This window comes from Ornithodoros turicata, chromosome 3 (genome assembly GCF_037126465.1).
Source record: "Ornithodoros turicata isolate Travis chromosome 3, ASM3712646v1, whole genome shotgun sequence".
Taxonomy (NCBI): domain Eukaryota; kingdom Metazoa; phylum Arthropoda; class Arachnida; order Ixodida; family Argasidae; genus Ornithodoros; species Ornithodoros turicata.
This window is the reverse complement of record NC_088203.1, coordinates 77,528,498-77,553,262: the sequence shown is the minus strand read 5'-3', so window position 1 is coordinate 77,553,262 and position 24,765 is coordinate 77,528,498. Positions and strand designations below refer to the sequence as shown.

At 43.0% G+C, this 24,765-nt stretch overlaps 3 protein-coding genes across 5 annotated transcripts in view; 1 reads left to right on the top strand and 2 right to left on the bottom strand.

Moving 5' to 3' along the window:
- Positions 1-318: 318 nt before the first annotated feature.
- On the bottom strand, positions 319-11,541 carry LOC135388680 (pyroglutamyl-peptidase 1-like). Of its 2 annotated transcripts, none has more exons than XM_064618383.1 (5): positions 11,479-11,541; positions 11,143-11,184; positions 7,863-8,029; positions 4,505-4,743; positions 319-915 (listed from the first exon to the last, which is right to left on the bottom strand). In XM_064618383.1, the coding sequence occupies exons 1-5, from the start codon at positions 11,507-11,509 to the stop codon at positions 738-740; spliced, it is 657 nt and encodes a 218-aa protein (XP_064474453.1). In that variant the 5' UTR covers positions 11,510-11,541; the 3' UTR covers positions 319-737. The 2 variants fall into 2 exon arrangements, with proteins under 2 accessions (XP_064474453.1, XP_064474454.1); XM_064618384.1 differs by having other exon boundaries at positions 11,408-11,493.
- A 914-nt stretch (positions 11,542-12,455) lies between these two features.
- Positions 12,456-14,218, top strand: LOC135388679 (uncharacterized). Its single transcript, XM_064618382.1, has 5 exons — positions 12,456-12,630; positions 12,941-13,071; positions 13,158-13,234; positions 13,922-14,002; positions 14,072-14,218. Exons 1-5 carry the CDS (start codon positions 12,526-12,528, stop codon positions 14,215-14,217), a joined length of 540 nt encoding a protein of 179 aa, XP_064474452.1. The 5' UTR covers positions 12,456-12,525; the 3' UTR covers position 14,218.
- Positions 14,219-14,378: 160 nt separating this feature from the next.
- LOC135388677 (peptidylglycine alpha-amidating monooxygenase-like) overlaps positions 14,379-24,765 on the bottom strand; it is a 28,923-nt gene continuing 18,536 nt past the window's right edge. For both annotated transcript variants that reach the window (XM_064618380.1, XM_064618381.1), the window contains exons 19-22: positions 24,575-24,748; positions 24,351-24,447; positions 22,038-22,280; positions 14,379-18,426 (exon numbers count right to left, since the gene is read on the bottom strand). In XM_064618380.1, coding sequence (XP_064474450.1) covers positions 18,233-18,426; positions 22,038-22,280; positions 24,351-24,447; positions 24,575-24,748 — 708 coding nt within the window. In that variant the 3' untranslated portion in view covers positions 14,379-18,232. The remainder of the gene's footprint in view (positions 18,427-22,037; positions 22,281-24,350; positions 24,448-24,574; positions 24,749-24,765) is intronic.

The window sequence follows — 24,765 nt, the reverse complement described above, 5'->3', positions numbered from 1 at the left end:
TAAAAAAAAAAAGAAGTGAACAATCACAAAAGCAAAGTGAAGGCAAAAGGGAAGCTTGTTGTCCCAAACCAGGGGAGCTAAGTCCAGCAGCCCTACCCCCCCCAGAAGACACCCTCTCCCCTTCCCAGGTGTTCTCAGACATGGCTATGGAAATGTTCAACCTGACATGTTCTTCTGTATCACATCAACAAACACATCAACCCAATGTATTGGCGCAAAACCATATTTTCTATACGTGAAATACTCCACTTCAAGAACGATGCATGCGTTCTGGAAATATGGCTCTGGGTATCCACTTCATAGTGACGACTCCAAAACTACTGGCAATGAGCTGACATTGCAGCGCATTTAATTGTGCCTCTCTGCCACATATTACTAATCATCTGCAAAACAGTCAACAGATAATCAAGTTCAGGCGATTTCATTTATAATATTTTCGAAGTATGGTTAAACTTGTTCACCTACTATGCTCTAAACGTTTCTTGATCCACATGATCAATCACTATTCAAAAATTTTGCCTTCACTACATCATATGGCATTGATTGGGATTAAAATCCTCGGCGCACTGTAACTGTCTTCTTCCTACAACAGTGCTTCATTATCAGAGAAAAATAAAAATATGACAAAAAAACAGGACAACAAAGTGTATGAATGTAAACCTGCAACGAGTGGCCAACAAAATAACCAACAGGGTAAAACTGAGAACTTTGGTTGGCGATGGAAAGATAAAAATATGCTATACGACCGCACTCATCAGCTTGCAACCTAGCTGTTCCAACAGAGCTCGGATTATTGCGCCTAAGGCTCTCGCGAGCTGTTGAATGCTGAAAGGCTCGTCTAATGGTGGCACATGCACAAACACAGTGGACTGGTTGATCTTCAGTGAAGTGAAGTAGATGAACTCGCAGAGGAACCTGTAAGACACAGAGTTATGCATAACATTATCGGCACAAAGAGCTGTGCAGACATGGTACATTGGCGGGAAGGCATTATTTAGCCTTTCCCCACCTCACATATAACTGCATATTCGCTGCCAGCTAATACTGACAACTATGTACCACATAGGCATACAGAAAATGCACTGTCATATTGGGACATGTACGAGGGTGTGCAGAAAAGTTCTCGGCTCGACCCAATTCCAAACATATGAACGTGATCCCGTAGACATAGGGTTGCCACCAGGCCGGTATTATACCGGCAGGGCCGGTTATTTGCTCGCTCTGCCGGTTGCCGGTAGGAAGGTGATACCGGCAGCCTTTTGCCGGTATTTGTGACTCAACACCTTTCATAGGGGTTTTTACGGCGTTTTCCTTTCAACATTCCACTACAGCTTGAATAAATCTGGAGCACAGACCCAACTCCGTAGTCACCAGTCGTTTTCTTAGTTATTCATTATTATTATCATTGTTGTCTTGAGCGAGTACGCTCGTTCTTTCTTTCTTTCTCTCTGTATACTCTCCACCCCTCACCCACTTTCCCTTTCCCGCGAACATTTCCTCCTTTCCCTCTATTCAACCCCCGCTCCTTCAGCCGGTATTTTACACTCCGAAAGGTGGCAACCCTACGTAGACACAAAGAACGAGACGAAGAAGAAGAAGAAGAGGATAAATTGTAGGTTTCTAACCCAAAGCATTCATTTTGGCTCGGGCTATCAACAGAACCATGTCTACTACAAGCCTGAAATTTTTTCAAAGGTTGAACTTACGCTCGCCCTCTCGCTCCTCGCTCTCTCTCTCAAAATTGCTTGGTCCCTGGCCAAATCCAGCCCACCAACACTCTGCCCTCAAAGCTCTTTTGACTTTTTTTGCACACCTTCGGAGGCTTCAATTCTTATTGTGAAAGGGCTCATCATTTCGTTCCCCACATCACCACCAGCAATGAGGTAGTGTACCGCCCCTGGCAATGAACAACTACTTTGTTGCGAGAGGATGAACCGGGAGTTTAATCGCCAGGCGTCAAACCTTCTGAAGGACTTGCTGTTTGAATGCACTGAACATCCGCTATACACGCCAGATCAGCCAAATAGGAGCAGCCAAAGCATATTTTGAAGAGCAGACGTCAGATTTCTTTCTTCAAGGGTTAAAGAAGGTTCAGGAACGATGTGCCAAGTGTGTTGAACTTCAAGGTGAATATGTTGAATTGTAATAAAGGTTTATGACTATAGGCCGCACTCTTCCTTGTCAGGCCAATAACTTTTCAGCGCCCCTTCGTATAATGGCGTGCCCTTATCAGATTTGAAAAAGAAATAGCTTGTGCTTGAGCACAAAGTAGTAAATAGCAAATCAAAAATGACAAACACTAGGATGAAAGAATGATGAAAGACGGAAGTCTCTGAAAAGGTTATCCCCAGCTGTAGGACACGAACTCATATCTTTTGGATTACCGGTCCAGGGCTTTACCATACATTTCTTAGGCACTTGAGGCTTTGTATGTATCTGTCCTTTCTATGTGTTCCAGTCTCAGAACATCAATTGTCTCATGTTCAAACACTAGGAGTTTGAGCAAAAATTACATTAGTAAACACATATTTTGTGAGTCAGCCTCAGCCTAGGAATGTCATCATTTTGAATATACGTATTGTAAAGAAGATGTTCTAAAAATGTATCATGCTGCTAGGCAGTGATGGGCAGTACTTCAAGTACCAAGCACTCAAGTAGTAATTTAAGTACATTTCTGAGTACTTGTACTTTACTTTAAGTACTTTTCTAAGTGTGTACTTTGTACTGTACGTTAAGTACTTTTGCACGGTACTTTCTTATCAAGTGCTCAAGTACCCCACTGGTAACACAAAAAAGAAAGAAAGGTACATAATCATAGGGTGTGTTAAGTATCGACTCCAGGGCGCAGGGAGCGCGCTCCTTTTTACTAAACGGTATCACTCCTCTTCTGGAGTGTGGCGCTTTTGATGCACTCTCACGCTCCAGCTTGCAGGTCGGAGCACGTCAGTGGCTCCGTGACGTATGGAGGAAGGGGACGCCGGAAAACGAATGAGATGCCTTGGAAACTTCGCTGGGGCGCATATCACGCTCGTGGCTCTGAAAGACCGTTTAGTAGAGGCACCGGATTACGAGGGACAGTGTGCACTGAGCTCGTGGAGTAGAGCCACTAATTAACGCGCCCATAGATACTTGTGTGTGTCGGGTAGTACTGATCCTTCAACAGCCCGAAGTCGGAAACAGAAAAATTTGTGCACACGCTGTACTATAGGAAGCACTCCAGCTTATCTTTGAATCTTTTTTCATGTACAAGATCCTCGATTTTATTGCTCTGTTACACTGTTCCTTTCGGTTGTAAGCACAATTATCATATTTCACAATGCGTGATTGAGTTTTGTATTCTTATTATTGGGTTTTATTTTATATTATATGATAAATGAAAAAGGAGGAGACCACACACATGCTTTTATTTTCTCACAATTTTACATTTTACCTTTTTCATGTGGTAACAGAAATCTTTACTGAAAAAAAAAAAAGACATGCATAAAACAGGACGTTTTGCATTCTGCTTCCTGCTCGATCGTGCATTTTAGAAAGACTGTGACTTGTCGGGACACAGTGTGAAGTGCTAGGTAACCCATATCTATCTGCTTGTTTCCCTTTTTTCTGAAGTTATGTCTTCGTTCATATAACGCCTAGATATTAGCACGCTTTCCACTACACAAATAATGTGCATTAGCACAGCAGATTGTCGTGCAGCGTAATTGCAAATAACTCCACCTGTTTCAGTTCATATTCATCAGTAAGAAGTGAACTGGCCATGCCTCATAAAAAGCACTGGCTATACATTCCATTCAAAACATACTGCATTTACTCGCATAATTTGCGCGCTTTTTCTCCCCCCAAAAGTCGGAAAAGTTGGGGATGTGCAAATTGTGCAGGAACGTTCGTTACGATATCCAAACAATGCAAAATTTGAAAATTTTAGTATGCCGGTCACATGGGCTCCCGGTAGAGCCGATATTCACGTTATCACTGCATTGCACAAGCGCGAAAGAAGTACTCAAGTACTGCACAACCGGAGATGGTAAGATGCAAAATGCTGGGCCCACTACATCCTCATCTACCAGTGCCTCATCTATCAGTGCCTCATCTACCAGTGAAATATGTCAAGACGCTGCGACGCTGCTGGAAGACGCCGCAAGTTGCACTTGACAACTGAAAGTGTGCTATAGTACGATAATTGCTTTATCACTCTTTGCCACCATCGAACAGTAAAATACAAACGACAATGTACTTGACGAGTACCTTAAAATTTAAAGTGCTTTGCCAGTATTTGGTACTTCCCTTTAAGTACAGTTTTGAGGCACTTTGCCTATCGCTGCTAGGTATATGTGTGCCCTGTGGATATTCTACTGTAACTGTTTCAAGTAATTAACTGGGAAAAAAAAAAAAGAAAGGACACCTAGCATGCGTACATTCCACAACATGAGGAGTTTAGACATTTGTACAACAAGGGGGGGTGCCAGCACACAGTAATAGTAGATGCATCCCTCCATACACTTACCTGCCAGCATCTTGAGACACTTTCACGGGAACGTCTAGTTTATCTTCCTGCAACCGCTTGCAGACGGCATCTACATCCAAGCGGGTACAAAGCAGGAGGTCGCTAGCACATTCCACAGTGCAGAGTCCCCCTTGAGGGCAAGCACCAACATTGTCCACAGAGCCATATCCACCATTGTTGGCAACTTTCTCCAGTGTAAGAGCATCAGCATTAGCATTCATGCCGCAGTGCACAGCTAACTGCAAAACCATACACAAACACCCCATTCATGAGCTGGAAAAGCACCTTACTATATTATTTGTTTGCACTGTTTGCATGTTGCCTATTCTCTGTTACTCACATTGTCCTCAAATTATGCGTACCCAGTTTGGTTGTACAGCTTGAATTTATTCGATGAATGTATACATAATTTCAATGTCAGATATTATTTGACTTGACTTGAAATTAAGTGGTGCAAGGACAATGAAGATCATGCGGTGCGGGACGATGCAGTTACAATAATAGTCTGATGTTAAATTAGGATAACTGAAAGTATGGTTCAAAAGCAAGCAAGCTCTCTGCAAAAAGGTCCAGAACAAAAAACCTGAGACTAGGGATGACAAGAAAACACACATGAACAAGTGTTTGTGTGTTTTCTTGCCATCCCTAGGCTCAGAATTTCTGTTATAAGATCATTATTTATTGGGAAAGAGATAATTCATGGTAATCTGTGGCACTACATCACAAAAAAACTATGATCATGAGTGCCACCATGCTGGTTGTAGTCTTATTTCCTTCCTCAGTCTCAAGGAATATCCACTATACTTGGCTTATGAACACTTGAGGGTTCCTTGGTGTGCACTGAAACCGAAGCATACTGTATTTAACGTCTCTCGCAGAAGGTAATATTAAGCAGCTCATAAGAGGCCACCAAGTTAACGGTGTCATCAGCCAGCATTCTATCACAAACTGAGGTACAGTGTGCAAATATCTGGAGGGTGGCTGTGTTTCCGTGTAGAACGAACAACATTACGGGGTAATAACAATGAGTCAATGATCACATCATTAGCCGCGGTTAGACGAACGAGACAGAAACAGGTCGAGTTGGTTTATAGCAGCAAATCCTCTCCCATCAGGCCATGTCAACCAATCTTCTGGGGAGGACTGATGTGAGGAGGTGCGATAAGTCAACTTGACCCGTTTCTGTCAGGTTCGTGTAACCGCGGCCATTGGAGCGCCGAGCTTTCACCATTGTGCGACACCAATGTGGTACGCAATCTGTGGTCAGATCACTCTCATCCAGGTCGGATAAAATGTAAATAGGTTGTCAGAATAAATCACAGCACAGTTACGGTTGTGTAACGCGAATTTCAGAGACTCCACCGTCGGCATTAGGCCATCATTTTAACCGTCGCAGTAAGATCATTCTTGAACCACAAGCAATCGCACACCGAGCAACTGTACCCAAATGGGCTCCCCTTAATTGCCTAGTGAAGCCCTTAGCAGCTCCTTCGGCTTTCGCTTGCCTCAGAGGCCTCTTGGCCTCCACTTCGGCGGCACGCACTGCAAGGTCTTCGCCTCCATGTGGTTTTGCCTCAGCTTCAGCGTCACTCACGTTGGAATCCTGACATCGTACTCTCTTGTTTGCGGCCTCGGCTGCGCGATAAGCTGGGTCTTCGGAAGCTCTGCGCTTCCGTTCTCATTCTCGTGCCCACCGCAAAGCTTGTGCATCAGCAGGACCTAGTATCTCCATGGTGTCTGAAGCAGACCAGGGTTTGTACAGAATACCTGAGCAAAAACTCAAGGATATTTCAAGGATTTCAAGGTTCAAACGGATCAAATTCAAGGAAGTTCGGAATGGATTTCACTGTCTGGGTACATGCGATGAAAAATGTTTGCACAAGAATTATAGAACTAGTGGGAGGCCACTACTTTCATAGCCCACACTATCTTAGTGCTTCTTACTTGCCGCATCAGCTGCTGGAAGGTAAGATGAACTCGGCGTATCTTCACGCCTGTATCCAAGAGTTCCCAACGTATGACTCTCCAGTCACAGTGTCATACAACTGGCAAAAGAAGAACCAGAGCTTCACTTGCCGTTTCTCGGGATGCATGCTTGGAGCTTTTCAGATGACTCCTCAAGGCTGACTCACCCATTGCGGCAATGTCCAAAAATTGTCCACATAATGTGCACTTTGCTCAGTGGAGGTTACTGGCGTCTGGTCTCACCCACAAACGATAGTCATCATGGTTAAGCCAGGCAGCTTGGAATTTGCATTTTCCACCCGGCATCTTCTTGCAAGATGCGATGAAAGCAAAAATCTGACGGAGACGTGGAAAAAAGTTGCGCACTTTCGAACGTGCAGGTGTGGGTCAGGGGTAGAAAATGCAGAGGAGTGACGAATCTGGAAAAAATGTAGCGGCCGGACGTGTCTCTTAGCGTGCTTAACCGCTGCATTTTCATGGAATACAAGGATACACTATGCTCAAGGAGTTCTAAGGCCCTTGAGAAGTGTTTTTCGAAATCAAGGGTATTCAAAGACTTCAAGAGCCTGTGCGAACCCTGAGAATTACTAAGGGTGTTTTCTTACTCAAGCACCATTCTAACATTGTCCTAACTTTTCCTTCTGGGAACGACGTTGACGGCGCGATCTCGGGAAAGGAGACACTAACAGCTGTCGCTGTAAAAGCATACATGACAAAGTTGCACCTTAATATAACTGAAAGGAGTTGCAGGTATGTATTCCCCTACTTGACACATGAAACTTCAGTTGTATTCCTGGCTGGGGGATCACTAAGCCTTCTACCCTAGAGGATTCCATGGCTTACCAGTCATAACTCCACCTCTGTCTATCACGACTTCTGAGAATACTCTGAGCGATGGGTTGAAATCCTGTTCTGTCTTATTCCAGGCTTAAATTAAGGACCTTGATAATGACATGATGAGAAGAGCATTTAGATTAGATGAAGAAGTTGAGCATCTCGAATGAAGCTGAAGACAGCATCAGAGCATAAGGGCAGTTCTGACTAAAAGGACTGAACTGCGATGTGCAAGCGATATAGACTTCGGAGGTGCTTACATCACTGCTGACAGTGCAGAGGGAAGCGCACCCTTGCCAAACTCACAAGCGCACAGCAACAACACGATGCCTAAACCACAGACTTCACTTCGTTCTGACTTCAAACCTCCTCAGATGCTGAACAGGGGCACATCAAATGAGAGCGTCCGCTGCAGACCTCGAGGCAGGTGGGGATGTTGTTGGGGCCAGACCCCCCCCCCCCTCCCCCCCCCCCCCCCCCCCCCCCCCGAGAGCTGGCACAACTTTGTAATGCCCAAGAATATTCCCAAGAAAAAAAAAATGCAGCTTTCGTTACTGACCACTGGCTTGTGTTTTTCCCAGAGCTCGGGCACAGTTTTTGAGACAACTTCATATTCGACTGGCAACTCAGCTGTGACAATACGGACACCAGGAATGCCCATACGAGACAGCTCAGAGACCACTTCTTTGCTGGAGTTGTTCTTGTAATCCCTGAACAGCCCAAAACCTGGAATAGTGGACAAAGTATCAGGAAATCATACATAATAGTTTGCACATGATGCTAGCAAGACGGCATGTTTTGCAGGTGAACCACCAAAAAATAACTTCTCAACACTGACCCTACAGGCATTGTGTGCACTACTCTGTGCATGTTTTGCGAACAAATCATTGCACTGATAGTAGCTGTCAGGTACAGCAGCTTGAGGTCCGCCACCCTCCCCTCGAGAATTTTCAGGAAGTAGGAAGCGAGACTTTTTTTTTTAGAAGAGAGTAGGAGTAGAGCAGCACTCTTCAGCTGCACCATTTATCCGTTACAAACATGCTATGAAACAAGAATGGTGGTGAACCCACACCCAATGTCTAGGTGGAGTAGCCTTTTCTGTGATTCTGTGTTGAAATGCACAGCTAACTATGCCTAGAGTCCCTAAACAAGCTTCGCTTCAGGGTATCAACACTGAAATCCAAGGGAGAGCAGGAGCACAATCTTGTTTCCGCACCACACCGGTACCATCCCCAGATGGGGATCAAAGACGGCAAACATAATGCTCGATGTGGGATAGAGATGCGTGCAATGATTGTTGCGCGATAATCCATGTATTGTCCACCAGGACGTCCCGAGGATGTCAAGGTGAACTCAAGGCCGTCAAACCTGATGAGCTGCTTTCAAGACAAAGGAACATTATACCCACACACGGTAGATGGCATTGTGCGCTAAAGTGCACTCTGAAGCGCGCGTGCGTGTGGCTACCGAGCCGCGGAAACAAGATGGCGCATGGTCGCCCTTGAAACTCAATTTCGATACTCTGAAGCGAAGCATATTTAGTGACTCTAACTATGCCAGCTTTCCAGATTAACTAGCTCTCCTAATTTGAAAAGATAGTGCCACAGAAGCCGTACGTCATTAGGCAAGAAACAGAGAAAAAAAAAAAAAAAAGGTGTTGCCTCAACAAGTAGACTCGCTACAGTCTTACTCTGGGACATCCAGGTGTCTAACCTTCAGAATCAACAGTCATGTCATTGTCAACACCGAATCAGCACGGGATTGACTGCTGGCTAGCTTCAGACTGTGTTTTCTCTTTGAAAACTCTAACATGCAGTGGCCGTCCTAAGTGAACTTAGTTCAGCTGGCACTTAATGCATAGAAATGAGATAGTGGTAGACATAGCCAGAGCAGCGATTGTCAAGAATGCTACTTTCGTGAAGTCAGACACAAAAATTTATTTATGTATCCTGTTCAGCAGGCTCATAATTTCCCACTTTGTTTTTATGAATTACAAATCTAGAGAGCATTTCCTGGCTGCAGTTTTTTTCTGTAAGGTATACCCAGAAACAAAAACTGTGCTCATATTGGTAAATAAGTCTCTAAATAGAAAACCTCCTTGCAATGCATTTTGCTCTGTATAAAATCGCTAAAACCAGTGCTAAAAGCACTAAGGACGACACAGGACAGACACACTGCTAAGCACTGCGTCCATCCTGCGTCGTCCTTAATGTTTTTAGCGCTGGTTTTAGCGATTTTATCATGGGTGACCAACAGGCCCAAATTGGTATTATTGCTCTGTATTTAAAGCAAAGACTCGGTTTTTATCAGTGCCCCCATTCTCCATATTTCCTACAGAGTCCTCCTTCAGCCCTACATTACTTACGAACAGTTCACGCAAAAATATGCAGAAGGATCTGGCAAGAAAACACTGGCAGCTGAATGTTACTTTTCTTTTGTTCTCGCTGTGATACATAGTACAATGAGTGTCATGCTGAGTGTCAATACAAATCACACAACACATGGGGGGAGTGTCCCCAACCCCCCTCAATTTCTGTCTTCATCATGTGCTTTAATTGATATTATGAGCATGCTTCCTAGGACAGGCCTCTCCTCCCACAGGAAAAGTCTGCATCATCTCCGGCTCCAAATACATCCATTTGGAAGTGCCATGTCAAGTGCACCGTTGCAGTTTGCCTCCATTCTGAGCAGACTTGATGTGTCAGCTCCAGTGATGGGCAGTACTTGAAGTACCAGGTACTACGTTAAGTACATTTCTGAGTACTTGTACTTAAGTACATTTTCAATTGCACACTTTTTACTGTACTTTAAGTTATTTTGTCTAGTACTTTCCCATCAAGTGCTCAAGTACCCAACTGGAAATACAAAGATAGAAAAAATGTAAAATATCAAGTAAGTTTTGTGTCTAGAAGCAGTATTTTTGAACAAGAAAGTGGAGTGCTGTCCTCCTTTTTCATAGTACCGAGAGATGCAAGGAGGAATAAATCAGGAAATAAAAATCCTTTCCACTAGCACAGCTGCTTGCCTGAGCAGCTGTAAACGGAAATTATGCAATCTGATACAGTTCATACTCATGGGCAAGCACTGAGTAGCTGGGCTTCAGAACTAGCATTTGCAAAAAAATGTTACCACTGGCATTTAGCCTATATAAGCAATACATTCGCAAGCACAAATTCGCAACACACACTCTTCCTTAGTCCCGTTGTTTGCACGTACATGCATTGCAAGTTTTTCCTCGTGAACACGTACCAACTTGCCTCGATTACTGCCCTAACTCAGTTGCAATATACTTGGCGAGTATTACTTTATTTATTTATTTCATCACTTTTGTGACAGGAACCGTTGACAAAAAGCCACATACAATTCTGGGTACTTTGCCCATTACTGCTCAGCTCTATGCATAACAAGCTGAACAGGCACATCTATATACACGTATGTACAATCACGTATGTACACATATGTACAATTAAGGTTTATGATCATAGGCATGGCGAAAGATTTATGGCCCTGCTTGGATAACAGGGGCAGAATAAATGCTGAAACACATGACGCAAGCATTATAGCAAGAAGGCTTCTCGAAACGGTTTCGACTGCCATTGTTCAATTAAGGTTTCAAAAGCCCCCTTTTTCGTCTGCAGTGAATATTACCGCAACACGGCTGTATCAGTAATAAACTGGGAGGCGTTGCGTGATTGTCACGGGACCTTTCCGTCTCCTTTATGTTGTAGTTTGACGCTCCCACGCTTGTCGAAGGTGTTGCACAAGTGTTTTCGCCGGCAATAGAACGCAACACTTCGCAAAAAAGAAAGAAAAAAGCAGTCCACGAAAATGACGCTCACCTGTCAACAGTACGGTGGGCTGTTCCTGCGTTACGCACATGCCTGAAATGCAAATTACAGTTGAGTCTGCATTCTCCAATATCCCAGATATTTTACAAAACCGCGACACGATTATGTCGCGAACAAAACACAGATTGCGTCAGCTCATCCGCTCATCGCTGTCATAAGCTTTTGCACATTTTCATACATTCGTCAGCACGATTCACCTACACTTTCAACAAGGTGGCTCCACTAAATCGCCACACGGACATGTCAGGGAACTTACCAGCGATGAATGAATGCAAATTCAAAGCCGAATAAACAGATTATTGTACCAAACAACCTAAACAGGCTCACCGTTTACCAGGCAACCAGCTCCAGACGCCATTGCTTGCTCACCATCACCATCCACTGCTTTGAATTCGGCCGCACCGCCGTACTTTCAGTTTCGGTTTCTTTCCATTGCGCTCGTTTTCAGACTGAATAAATGTGTTTCACTTACGCGCGTGATGTTCGTCCTATCATACACGTAATTAATTATGTTAGTATCACCATAAAGATCTCATTGCTTTCAGAAGCTTGACTTTTTTCGCAGTTGCCGCTTCCCCAATATTTAGTACTCGAAAATAGGACGCACATCACCGTACACTAGTATACCTCTCGTTATAACGAAATCGCTATAGTATTCTAAATGTCACACTGTATCGCCCTAAATGCATGCATTTCGAACTGGGAGTGTTCTGCCAGGCTACTCTGGTTAGTGCGGATGCCGTATCTAGCTTACGTCTTTTTTCTTTGTAAGCAAATGACTGGCCGTGGTTCTCATCCACAAAGATTTCTTTGCTTCAGCGTTCTCGAGGCCACGGTCGTTGTTTTTGTGGGACTTTTCGCTCATATCGAACCGACGCTCTTGCCGATTTCTTTTTCTTTTTCTCTTTCCGTTGGCTGCGTTATAACGAGGGTTTACTGTTCTGCTATTATGTATATAGTCGTAGAATAGCGGATAAGGTTGTTTTTCGTGTGGCGCGAAACTCAGAATAACTCAATACAGTACTTTCGGTCATGGCACGAGGATTGAGCGAAGTCCTACTTCGTACACACACTTCTTCATGAGAATGAATGAATTTTTGCGGAAATTTCTTCACGAAATGACAAAATTAAATTACATAGAACGACACGCTTAGCCTTCATTTGAAATGCAAAAAAATGACAGCTGCAAAGGTAATGGACTCAATTAATCATTCGTAACGGAAACAGCGACGCTAGAACATGTCTGCATTTCTTTCACCCGACCACCAGTTGTGCACACAAAGGATTTTTAACGATTAGCGCGCTAACCACGTACGCCGCAATATCGAACTGTCATAGACGAGCCTGGAATTCGACTGGCAAGGAAGCCCAAGCATGTCTCCACTTACCACGATATTGACCACAGTCATTGTGGTAACGCTTGCAAAAATGTCCTACGGAACTCCGAAATACGTAATGGAAGGCTTTACACCAGTCAAGGTTTGTTCCTCTTTTTGTGTGTGTGCGCTTTCAATTCGTGCACCCTACAAGCACCTGATGTAAGGTTTCTGACAATTAGTAGAAAAGTTCTGTTGGGCTCAAGAATTTTTAGAAAGGGTGTGTTCCCAAACCTACACCTGTGTTGCATTGTTCCTACCTGCATCCGTTTTGGATAGCTGTAGGAAAATACTTTAATAGTAATGAGTCCGAATATAGCATGCGTTTGCGTTTGTAAGAAGATATTTTGTGTTTTACAAAGATAAATATCTGCGCAACAGGATCGCAACACTTACACAATCACTTACTGCAGTTTGCAGGCAAGTGGTGGGTAGACAGCTTCAGCCAAGCAATTTACGGCGATACAGATCGCTGCGCACACTTCACCATCCAGAAGAATCACGACGACGTCTACAAGATTACGGCAGAATATGTTTCGGAAGAGTATGTGATGATAAATTTGAGCAGGTTTTTGCAACGCACAAGCGAATGACAAAGTCCTTGTTCTAACGTGAGTTTCTCTCTTCAAGCAATGAACTCGTAGAGCTGGCTATCGACGTGACAGAGGACGACAGGCACCCTGCCCGCTTCTTCTTAAAGGTTGGAGGTATGGTCGTTTTTCAGAAGGCATACTGTCTATTCGCACGAACGACATTCCCACAGAATATTCTGTAGAAGAAAAAGCCAAAAAGAAGAGAAAAACTGCGGGGCAGAAGTTCTGTCATGTCTATTCTTGAGCACATATGCATGGCGACAGAATATCGGCTGTGGAGTTCTGCGCACTTAGCAGACGACACCATCGCGACCCTATCGTCTGCTATGGAATATCTTGTCGCTGAGCCGCAGGATGTTCGCCGTGGTTAGAAGAGCACGAAAGGACATGACGTCGAGGGCAGAAAGCTGTGACATTTTGCCATCCTCTGCTTAAATCATTAAATTCCGTGTTAGCGCTGCAAAGCCATCCTCTGCTTAAATTATTAAATTCCGTGTTAGCACCGCAAAGCCATCCTCTGCTGGAGTATTCTATTGCATGTCGCTCGTGTGAATACACAGATAATCTCACCATTGATGAACAGTGACAGCACTAAAAGCATTGACCAAAGGATAGGGCTAGGGCATGTGACTTGTCAGACTTGCACTGCTCCGTGAATGCCTCCCTCCATGCGATTACGGCTACACTGTAGAAACTCATATACAAGCACATACCTTATCTTACAGACCATAGCCACATTTTACATAGGTACACAAACGAAAAATGTCAAATTTTGGAAGTACAAAGAATATTGTTCTTCAGATGATACAATTATGGAAATTGCAATAGTTGGAAGTGACTACGACAACTGGGCTGTCGTCTGGGCAAAAAGTGGAACTGTTGGTAAGGTGCCTTCCCTACATTTACCATGTGTATAGTGACACCCCTAACATACCTTTTTTCTCTTAACAGCATCTTATAATGTCGTGACACGCAAGCCAAACATGGAAAGTCAGTTTCAAGGTCCCATTCAGGAAGTACTGGACAAAGTGGGGGTTAAGAAGAGTGAATTTAAGACTGTTCCCAATGAAGACTGCACAAAGAAAGACACTATTTAAAATTGGCACTATTGAAGTTAATGAACATTAAAGACAATTTGTTTCTGTGTCAATGCATGTTTTGACAGGTGGACTCATTTCTGTTGCAGGATGTACCGTTTACATTTTCCATACTGAGCTGGGCCAGCTTTTTTAGGCCACTCCTTACAATGTCCATAGTAATTTGTGTTAAGGCAATATTTTATCAAAGGACCATACAGTACATCACAGTGGTGTAAGTACAAGCAGTACAGTATGTATCTGACAATGCACTTGAGGTTAAATTGAAAAACATAATACCTAAGCTTAAAAGAAATTGCTTTTGTGGCATAAATGACAACGTTCACTGCTATAAGGATTAAGCTGGCAAAAGGAAAATCTAGCAACTTTGTCACAATAAGCAGAGGGCAAGTCTCCGGTACACAACCGCTGATAACTGTCAGTGCATTGTGATCTGCAAGCTTGTGACACGATAAAGAACAATAACCTACCACAATATTTATTACACACATGCGATTTAAAAGTATGCTCATACATTCTATTTTACCAGCAGTGCAATCAAACCCTTTCTTTGTAGTGGCAACAGGTTCGAAATGACGAGATTATTTACTTCACTCAGTTAATAATTTAAATACAGTACGCAGCGTGCCTGTGTACATCGGGCCCCATGTTTTACAGTTGAACCCAGTAAAACCCACTCCCAATTTGCATCATTGTCATTCAGGGCAAGACTCAAAAACCCTCGAAAGTTAACTTGGCAAAGTGCCAACTCAGCCAGCGATACAGGCACTGCAGAATGCTTTGCATTGCATATTCAACACAGCTCTTCTTGTGTTCATCAAAGATATGAAAAGCACTCTTTTTTTATTTTCCACTCGAAAATTTACTTTTCCACCTGATATCGCCCAATTTTACACCTCTTACGGCTCCAGGTATAAAACCCTATTCCCTCCCCCCCCCCTCCCCCCGATTTTCAAAAAATAGAAAACCTGAAAACACATGGCCCTATGTATATAGTATGTAGCACGTAGATTACTGTAGCTATACAGTAATCTAAATCTACAGTATGCAGCGTGCCATGAGATTACATTTGGTGCTGTTCCATTGGCACTGGTAATGGTGTGCTAGTCAAGCTGTACTTTTCTGCTTCATTCTCAGTGAGTGTTAAATTTTCACACTCCAATCTACTCAAATACTGTGGCACCAACAGGTCAAATGGTTCGCTCTTCATAACTCTACTGGTTGGCTGCTCGACACTCAGGTTTGTTCTTTTTATGTGGAAAGCTGAGGGAATGGTGGGTGGGTGACTGTACAATAGAATAACCCAAATGTTACTGTAGAGGAAAGTCAGACAGGTAGCGATCTATCTTACATAGACTACCCACCTTGGAAGTCTATAATTTTACAGAGAGCAGTTGGAAGTAGGAGCCACGGGGCCCTAAATACAACTGGCATATCCACTTCTGTGGGGTATATCTTCGTCCCTTATGTTGTGAGTTTGTATTTATGGGAGCCCGTACTGATAGGGTTTGATTGTAGCTGCTGTGTTTTTTGTAGTTTTTCACAATCGTTCTGCTGCTCCTGCACACAATGCTAAGATTTCGAGGCATACTAAAAACTGCTGTGACTCCTATACTTTCTTGTCACTGCCTACTGTGGAAAAATAAGAATACTCCATACTATACAATAACATGCATAATAAGTTAGTTTTTCCTTTTTCATTCTAGTCTCAAAATCCCCTTTGTTACTCTCTCCTGTACCCACAGTGGTATAGACAAAAATTTCATTAACTAAGCAAGTGTTGTGTACTCTGGCATCTGTGCAAATGCATTTGAACACACCAATATGGGTCTCATAGACTGAAGGGACAACACATTCACTAGATATTGGTGTATACAATGTTATTGCAAAAAAGAAAACTGAGAAGGTGTTCCCAGAAGCGGCACCCAGCAACATGTCGCAGCTGCCTTTAGGAACGCACCACACACATGTGCAGTACCTACACACAAAAATAATACCCGAATTGCTAGGATCAATGGTCTAGTGTTCCTATGCATAAACGTTACCCAGCTGTGCCCAAATTACAAAAAGGCACAGGAAGACAAACATAAATGAAAAAACTGTTTCTACAAAGGCACAGATTTTGCTTGCAAAGAATGCAGGTGTAATGATAAGGAAAAAAATAAACAGGAGAGTTAAATATCTGTTTTGTACATTCTACCGGGAAAATTATGTTAGCACAGTCAGGTCGTGCTATCTCATGGGAGACCCTGTTCTGCATGTCAAAGGATGTTGCGTATATAACTCTCCCTACACAATGCAATGCAAATGACACAGTATTAGCAGTAATGCTTGTGACACATCCAAGTTAATGATTTATATTTTAGAATGTTGTGTTTTCACACTGCAGAGGAAATTGGCGTGCTTGTGTTCATCGAATATAGCTCACTTGTTCATTAAGATTACTAAAATATTCCAGAGGAAGTTATGCAATGAATTATGGATACCCAAAGTATAAGCAAACACAAGTATGTAAAGCCTAAAAGCACAAGGAGAAGCTGCCAACATACGTAATGAGAATGAAGTGTTTAACGAGGGTATGAAAGAACATGACTAAATATGAATACAATAATAATGAATAGAAAAAAGGTAAATTACAGTACACTTGATAGTGTGATCAGCATGTGTGAGTGTTCACTTGGTCTCACTCCATTTCAAACAAGCAAACAAACACCAAAGCCACAGGCATTTCAAGCAAACTGTAAAAAAGTAAAAAAAAGAGCAACAAAAGAAGACGCAATGGCTAAATACATGAATGTGAGACGAGATACGCAATCATTTACGGGTATTTGACACCAGCACGTGATATTACACAACAGTAGGTGCTTGACATTAACGTACGACACATTCTTGCATACATTTCAGATGCATGATATGACAAACCCTGTCAAAAGTCGCATCAGCGCTAGTCATACAATTGTTCCGACAGAAACCAAGGTACATATATGGCTGTGATGATATCCAACAGAAGATTCTAGTTTAAGCACAAGGCTGGACCTCAATGATATGCTACATGCACCTTGTTCTGCTCTTTTTATTCCTTACGTTGTACCAGATATCGGCGGTTTTCTCATTGACATTGATGTTGGGTATCAGACACATGATATGCTGCGCAAAGAAATTAATGCATACCAGGCCTGAGCCCCCCAAAATGTAGCGCACCATATTGCATGTGTTACACAAAGTAGTGGTTTACTACCAGCCAAGAAGAGTACCCAACATGAATTACAAAGGAAATACATCTAGAGTGACCATTACTTTTTGCCACAAAACCACCAAACCTCCTTTTTAATGCTCACATAAAATGTCAACCAGGCCATACTGGAACCTAAATCGTTAGTCTCACTCTTCAGTGTCACACCCAAGTATGTACAGGCACACAAGCAGACAAAACACTTATCACACAAAAAAAGCATTTATGTAAACACAATACAAAACACCTACCCCAAGGATGCTGTCATACGTAAACGCTGTTAAACTACACAGAGGTCCAGCCTTGCAAGCTCACATGGCTACATACAAACAAATCCTTTTGACCCGAATAAGAGGAAGAAGCTTTGTCTCGAAAAGAAAGCAAAAACAAAAATAAATAAAGAGGGGTGCTCTATGTCTTTCACATATTGACTGCTGGACTTTCCATCATCCCATTAAGCAGTTCATCATGATAGCCACATTTCAGATTTGCATGTCCATGTTGATTACTTGGCTTTCAACTCATGTCACCGTAGTTTGTGCAGGGTTTGTCGTTTACTGGGTTAACAAAAAGACAATTCAGTTATGTATATCCATCGTGCTGCATGTGATGCTCTCTCGGTGGCTTGTCTCTGAGATCTTTTTCCACTTCTCTGTTATACAATCACGTTGTCACACACACAAGTGTTGCAGCTTGTGATTCAGAGAGTGGCCACCACCAGCACCATAAGTCCTGGTGGATTACCGCGCGAAATCAGAAAAGACACAGGCATAGCGGAGAGTGTTACGCCTTGCGCGTTGCCGCATTAAACTCTTCGACGTCCGAGTCACTGCTGATTCCTCCATCGCTCTCCTCCAGTGCTACCCTATCGAATCCTCTGTGCGGATTCAGAAGCTTTCCCAAGTCAAACTTGCTCTGTCCATTCACGCTACCACTCAACCAGTGCTTGCCGCCGCTGTGTTGCACCTTAAGTTTTCCTGGTAAGGCATGCAAGAACATTCAGTTTAGGTAATAGGATCTTGCAAAGCCACAAATTCAGATATCATTGTGGGGGATCGTTTGAGGAGACCAATATGAGGCCCCTCCACATTATCGGGCTTCTTGAGAAGGAGAGGGAGAGGAATAGCACGCATCACCACAATTTGCTAGGCTACCAAATTACAAACGACACAATGGATCTCTCCCGTTGCTTTTGTGTTGGTGTCAAGGTAACGATGTCTTTCACTCTGCCAGGAGAAATGTTTGCACGTTAGTGCACCTTCAACCCAACTCCAACCACTTCAACTAACGAGATTTGCAAGTACACCTCGTGTTTCTATTCATGTTATTCTGGCCTGTAGGCAGCAACAAGAAAAAATGTAAACAGTGGGCTGAAAGTATTACCTAGAATGATGGCCTGCTGAGCTCACATCGTGTCTAATAAAAGTCATGGATAGTGATGGCACAAACTCGTCGATGCTCAAATTCCTAACAGCTTGTTAAGCTACAAGTTCTATGCAGCACATTAAGAACGGTTTGCAGGGTTTGACTTTATTGCGCATGCATAAAAGCTTATGAAAGCTTGCACGGTTGAAAGTGGAAGCTCATGCATGGTTCATAATTCAAGAAGCTGCCACATATTGCTCTTATGTTTGGGTTATGACATTGTAAGCCCAGCTATGCACAGTATCTTGATTGGCTAATGCTAGCCAGATGGAAAATACTACATGTATCTATTATGGGCACTACCTAAGAAACTGTGCTGGTGTAATGAAAAGGCTGCATTCCACAAACATTCATAATTTCCTCTTTGCCACGTGTATTTAATAACACTCTATTGCAAACTATTCTAGAACACCTGCAACGGACCAGATGGTGTTCTTGTAGCCAGACACTGCTAAACTACTGTGTTGTAAATAAACTCTGCTTGTGCATGTGTGGCCTGCATAATTAATTGGCTGCATTGGCCTCCTCTACATTACATTTAGGGCCGCGACTTTTTCGGATAATAACCCAAAAACGTCCGATATTTACCCTTCCGATCCAAATTAGTCATTTTCAGGTTTTGTCCGATTTCTCCCCGAGTCATTTCCACAGTCTCCACAAGTCATTTACGTGGGCTTTTCTTGGCATCGCAGTTGACACTACCGACTGGCAACCTCGTCTGGAAACAGTCAAAACTAGGGTTTTTAAATTTTTATTTGCCGCCATTCACTGTATATCGATATTATCGCACTGTGGTCGATCCAGTTTTGCTGAGCTAATCGAAGTTTCTCGCTTCCCGCCCGTTCCGCCTGCATAAATGCGCGATGTATGGCACGCATGTGACGTATATGAGCTCCGTTGGAGCAGTTGCTTCTGCATGACATCTACGTAACCAATTAACGGGTTGCGAGCGTTTACAAGCCCGTGCAGTTATACTTCTGATTTAATGCAGTGGTCACTGCAATGAGCTACCGGTGAGCGCTATGCTGGCTATGCCTTTTCATCAGAAGGCGACTGTGGGGGGCGTGCCCTCATGTGCGTAGTGTAGGGGCAAAGCGAAAGCTACGAAGGCGAAGGAGGTAGTTGCGAAGCAAACTATGTCTTGGATCAACAAGCCCAAGTTCGCCAAAATGTTTGAAGTCTGCTGTGTAGAGTACGAAGCACTAGAAGTTGTAAACGAGAAGGTATGCGATTAAGATCAATGGAGATCCTAAGAAGAAACCGTACGACGTTTTGCAGTGCCACGAAGGCCTGTTACCCGATGTACTCTCAACTGCTTCATTAAGCCTCTCATCTATCCCAAATACCAGTTGTGATATGGGAGGTCATTTTCAAAAATGGGATACATACAATGGCCACAGCATTCCAGCATGAGTGATGAGCTCTAAAATGCACCTCATGATGCACATTAAAGGGACCATCACATCCGTCACGGCTGATTCCGAAACTATAGTGCCATTTTACTCCTTGTTCATCAGAGGCAATAACGGCGAAAATTTGACACGAATTGGTGGAATAGTTTGTGTGCAATTTGGTGTAATGCTTTGCAAGAGCAGACGACGTATGATGAGAGCCTTCTGGAATTCCCTCACTGGACATCGGAGAAAACGTCTTTTTTTTTTCATCAGAAGCGCCAGAAGCTTTTCATCAGAAAGCACCCTTTGGCGCAGAAAATCCAATCAGGGAGCGGTCGGAGAGTCTTTGGCGACCGACCGACGGGCGGTTGGAATGGCGTCTGCAGGCCGTTGAGATTCTGTGATCGGTTGTGGAAAGCGTCATTTCTGGTTTAGCATCTGGGTTAGCATCAGACGTGGGCGTAGCACTTTGCTACATGCTACATGGTCATGTCAGAGTTCCCACAGGTAACAGCTAAGGACTTTTCACGTAATCTACTGCTGTGCGAACAAGAAGCAGACAAGCTCAGAGACAATCGCCTGCACTGCGCTCCCATCCGTGTGCCTGGCTTACGTAATCATGATGTTACTATCACTAGGCCTTCCTTGGCTGCAGAGGGAATGCGAATCTTTAAAACTGTTTCATTGAATATTTAAGCTGTTTTCAGAACAGAAACTTCTCCAAATGGACTCTGAATCGGTGCCGAACAATACTCTATTGGTCTCATACACAAGTTCCCAGATGTGACAGTGCCCTTGAGAGCTGAGTATATCTACTCCTATACAAGGCTAAGTGCATGAGTGTTAACTCATTACCCAATGTGAGCACAGACAAGAAAATAAAGATTTTACGTGTAAGTCTACTCTCAATTATTATTAGTAAAAAATAAAGGTTTGATGCTTTTAATGGCCAACGTTTTGCTTAGCTTAAATCGATGTGCAACCAAGTGTACCCCTAAACAGCTACTAATTCGGGAGCTTTTCCAATAAAACTTCATCACTGTTTTCGTTACTTCCTTGGTATTTGATAAGATGGACAATAAGCTTTATGGACGATTTTGGTCGGGGATGAAAGTGTTCATATTAACGAGGCATGACTGTACACTCGCTGAAACTTGCCGCGATACGTTGTTCACCGTTTGCACTGCGAAGCAGACAAGTATAGGCACTTTTAAATGTCACTCTGAATGTTCTGAATGAAGGCTTTTGAAACAAAGTGGATTTATGCCACTCACTAAAAACTTACACTGCCCGATAATTATAACTGATTTCGTGGCACCTAGAAGTCCGAAAAATCGGTCAGTGACTGTATAGCTCGAATTTGCCGGAATATTGAAATTGAATATTGAATATTGAATATTGAAAGGAAAGTATAACCCAATATTTACCTCCGATTTTACAGAAAAATATAACCCGAAGAAATCATGCCCTAATTATGTTACAGTGGCACATGCACATGCACTTTACATCTTGTGAAATATAGGACAGAAAGGTCAAGTGTGTGAACCTTTGCAGACCTCAGTGAATAGACATTTGAAAGGTTGTGAAAGCTGCATGAAGTTGTGAGTTGTGTGAAGTTGTGCAGTCCATGAAAAATTTGCGACATAAAATACCATGGTGCTTATGTTTCTACTAATTTTCACAATGAAAGTAAGAGTGATGAATCTGCGAGTAGTAAGGATTCGTCAGACAAGATTTTGTTAGCCTCTAAGTTGTGTCGTGAGCCTTACCTCTCTTTCTAAGTCGTACAATTATTGTAATGACGATGAAGGATAAGACTGGAATTGCAAGCAGTGCCATGATGACCATGGAGACACCAAAATTCTCTCCATCTTCATCTGTGCCGCTCGGGTTGACAGGGAACACACCAGCTGACGTGTTCCCGAGGTGATTATTGCTCCCGTGGTGCGTAACGTGCGGCTGTTCTGCTTCAGATGTGGTGATGAGAATTTTCTTTGTTGAGCGATGAACATCTGTTTGCGATGAAACAGGAAAAAATCCACAAGAATGGTTTTCAGTAATGGCAGCAGGAAAGAAATTTACTCAACATGTATTCCAAAAAGTACACATTCACCACCTCATGTGATGATAAGAGACACATGCGATAAAATAGAAAACAGTAAGGTAACACATGAAGCAAAAACCACGCATCCTGATGATTTTGAATTAAAAGCAGACCAGAGTTAATAACTAGAAGATAAACCAGTACTGTGACATTTGCGAGCTTTAATTTCACAGTAACAATACCATCTGTTGAGACTAGTTGAAAAGAGACACGTCATTTCAAACAAATGTTCACTGTGTGAGTGATACCTCATGACTAGATGAGAATGTGATGTGCGTGATGGCTCTTACGCACATTCTTCTAATTATTATAATAAATTCATCGTTATGTTTGTAATACCATGTCCATGTGTCAAGGGCACAAAAATAACTAACTTAATAAATCCGTGTTTGCCTGCTTGTGTTAGTAGTTTAGAGCAGAAGTTCATGAGCAGCATCACCAACAGCAGGTAAAGTGAACAATTAGACTGCAAGCATGCAAATTGTCTCGCACACTGCCCGCCAATAACATCAGAGCATGTGTGGGCAAAGAGCAACACAGAGAATGAAATGTAGCACATATGCTGCATATTCTGTAACTTATAATTAGAGTTTCCGGTTTTCAGTGTTTATTTGTAGCCAGATTCGGCACGGAAAATCGGTGGTTATTTCGCTTACCACGAATCGGTGGCTTTCGGTGGCGTAGAGATTCGGTGAAAACCGGCGAAAAATAGAAGCGTCTTACATGCACACTACATGTAACGCTTTATTTCAAAACCAGATGGCTACATGGGTTACATCCTGAACTTGTTATAATAAATTGATAAGTACATTTTAAGTGACTGACAAGAAATCACACACCGCTCCTTTCGTTGCAGTAGCGTCAAGTTCGAAAATGCCCGTTCTACATTAGCGCTTGATACAGGCAACCCAAGTAACGTAAGCACTGAGCGGTAAGCACTAAGAGTGAAATGAACGGCAGTACATGAAATAGCTGTGCAATGGTGACACAGCTTACCTGTCGCCTGGTACTTGACCTGACTTGTGTCTTTCAGATGACAACTGTTCTGTTATACTGGACTTTCCATGACCACTTTTAAATGTTATATTGGCATTATATCGTATATGTATATTAATGTGGCAGTATTTGCACACAAGGCGATTTAGACCACCTGCGTTGGAAACTTCAAAGTCACTATACTCGGTTGCGTAGTCCTCCACGTGCTCACGCTTCCGTCCCATCCTGTTGCGCATAGAGCTCCAAATGACAACCAAGCTCTCAAGAGCTGCCACACGTACAAGCTTCAAGGGAATGGCATGTGGTGCGCATTCTTTTTTCTGCCCGGATAATCTTTCTTCTCACGTATAGATTTTGCCTTTCTTGTTGTCCAAGTACACCCGTAGAATGTATCCTAGCCACTAACTGGGGCACTTCTTGACCAAACGGACCTACTTGTGATCATACTGTACCCAGCCTGTGTGTCACACCTGGACACCTTGAGAGGCTACAGGAGGATCACTTGTTATTTTGGGAGTGACCTCACCTCGGGTGACCACTGCCAGTCGTCCAGTGGGTACTTACACAACACAACATAAAGTATTTTGAGGAGCTTATTTCAGCGATTATCGGCAAAGAATTATTTTCACCGAGCGCGTAAAAAAATTACCAGCTGTGTTGGTCGGTGCTTTTCGGTAAATACCGAAAACCGGAAACCCTACTTATAATCAACCAAAATTCGTTAACATGCCTAACTGGGAATTATCCAAAGCATATTCAGGTACCTGTATAGAACGCAGCATGTATCACGTAGGAATTTGTTCCCATGAAATGAGAGTACAAATTTTGGAGGTTCGGAGAAATTCAACTCAAAATGCAAAAACTGTCAGGAAGCCACACTTAAAAGACTAAACAAATATCGATTTTGTTTTTGACTGCACGCTAGCTGCATACATCATTTACAATTTGTATCGAAGTCATACAAAATTCCAGAAATACCCACCTTTCACAAAGCGCCAGATTTTGTCGGGGTTAATTTCACCAACATAGACTTCTTCGACATCCTTGGAGCAAGCAATATCGTGAGGGGTGGTGAAAGTCTAAGAAAGAAGCAAACACAAAACACGCTCAGGTTTTTCAACCTATATGCAAGTCACCGAAGATGATATATATGGTGTCACTCTGAACGGCTGGAAATGTTCCGAAGCATGACAAGAAAATACTTACACCATTAGGAGGTGCAAGGGTTCCTAGTAGGTCGTGTGACGTCAAATTAAATATGAACCCTTTCGATGAGTTTGACAGAACCACGGGGCCCGAAACTGCCAGAAGAAGTCCACCGGCTTCTGCCTCACTGTATGCAATCGAATACAGCTGGTGCTGGAACTCTGGTATGGCAATCTGAAAATGTATTTCGA

What these genes read in the sequence shown, in the direction of transcription:
- LOC135388680 (XM_064618383.1), bottom strand. Translation starts at nt 11,509, where the DNA reads ATGGCGTCTGGAGCTGGTTGCCTGGTAAACG. An exon ending in AGCTGGTTGCCTGGTAAACG is followed by an intron (nt 11,185 to 11,478) that starts GTGAGCCTGTTT and finishes TTTGCATTTCAG; the next exon opens with GCATGTGCGTAACGCAGGAA. An exon ending in GTGTCTCAAGATGCTGGCAG is followed by an intron (nt 916 to 4,504) that starts GTAAGTGTATGG and finishes TGTGTCTTACAG; the next exon opens with GTTCCTCTGCGAGTTCATCT.
- LOC135388679 (XM_064618382.1), top strand. Translation starts at nt 12,526, where the DNA reads ATGTCTCCACTTACCACGATATTGACCACAGTCATTGTGGTAACGCTT. An exon ending in GCAGAATATGTTTCGGAAGA is followed by an intron (nt 13,072 to 13,157) that starts GTATGTGATGAT and finishes TCTCTCTTCAAG; the next exon opens with CAATGAACTCGTAGAGCTGG. An exon ending in CTTCTTCTTAAAGGTTGGAG is followed by an intron (nt 13,235 to 13,921) that starts GTATGGTCGTTT and finishes ATTGTTCTTCAG; the next exon opens with ATGATACAATTATGGAAATT.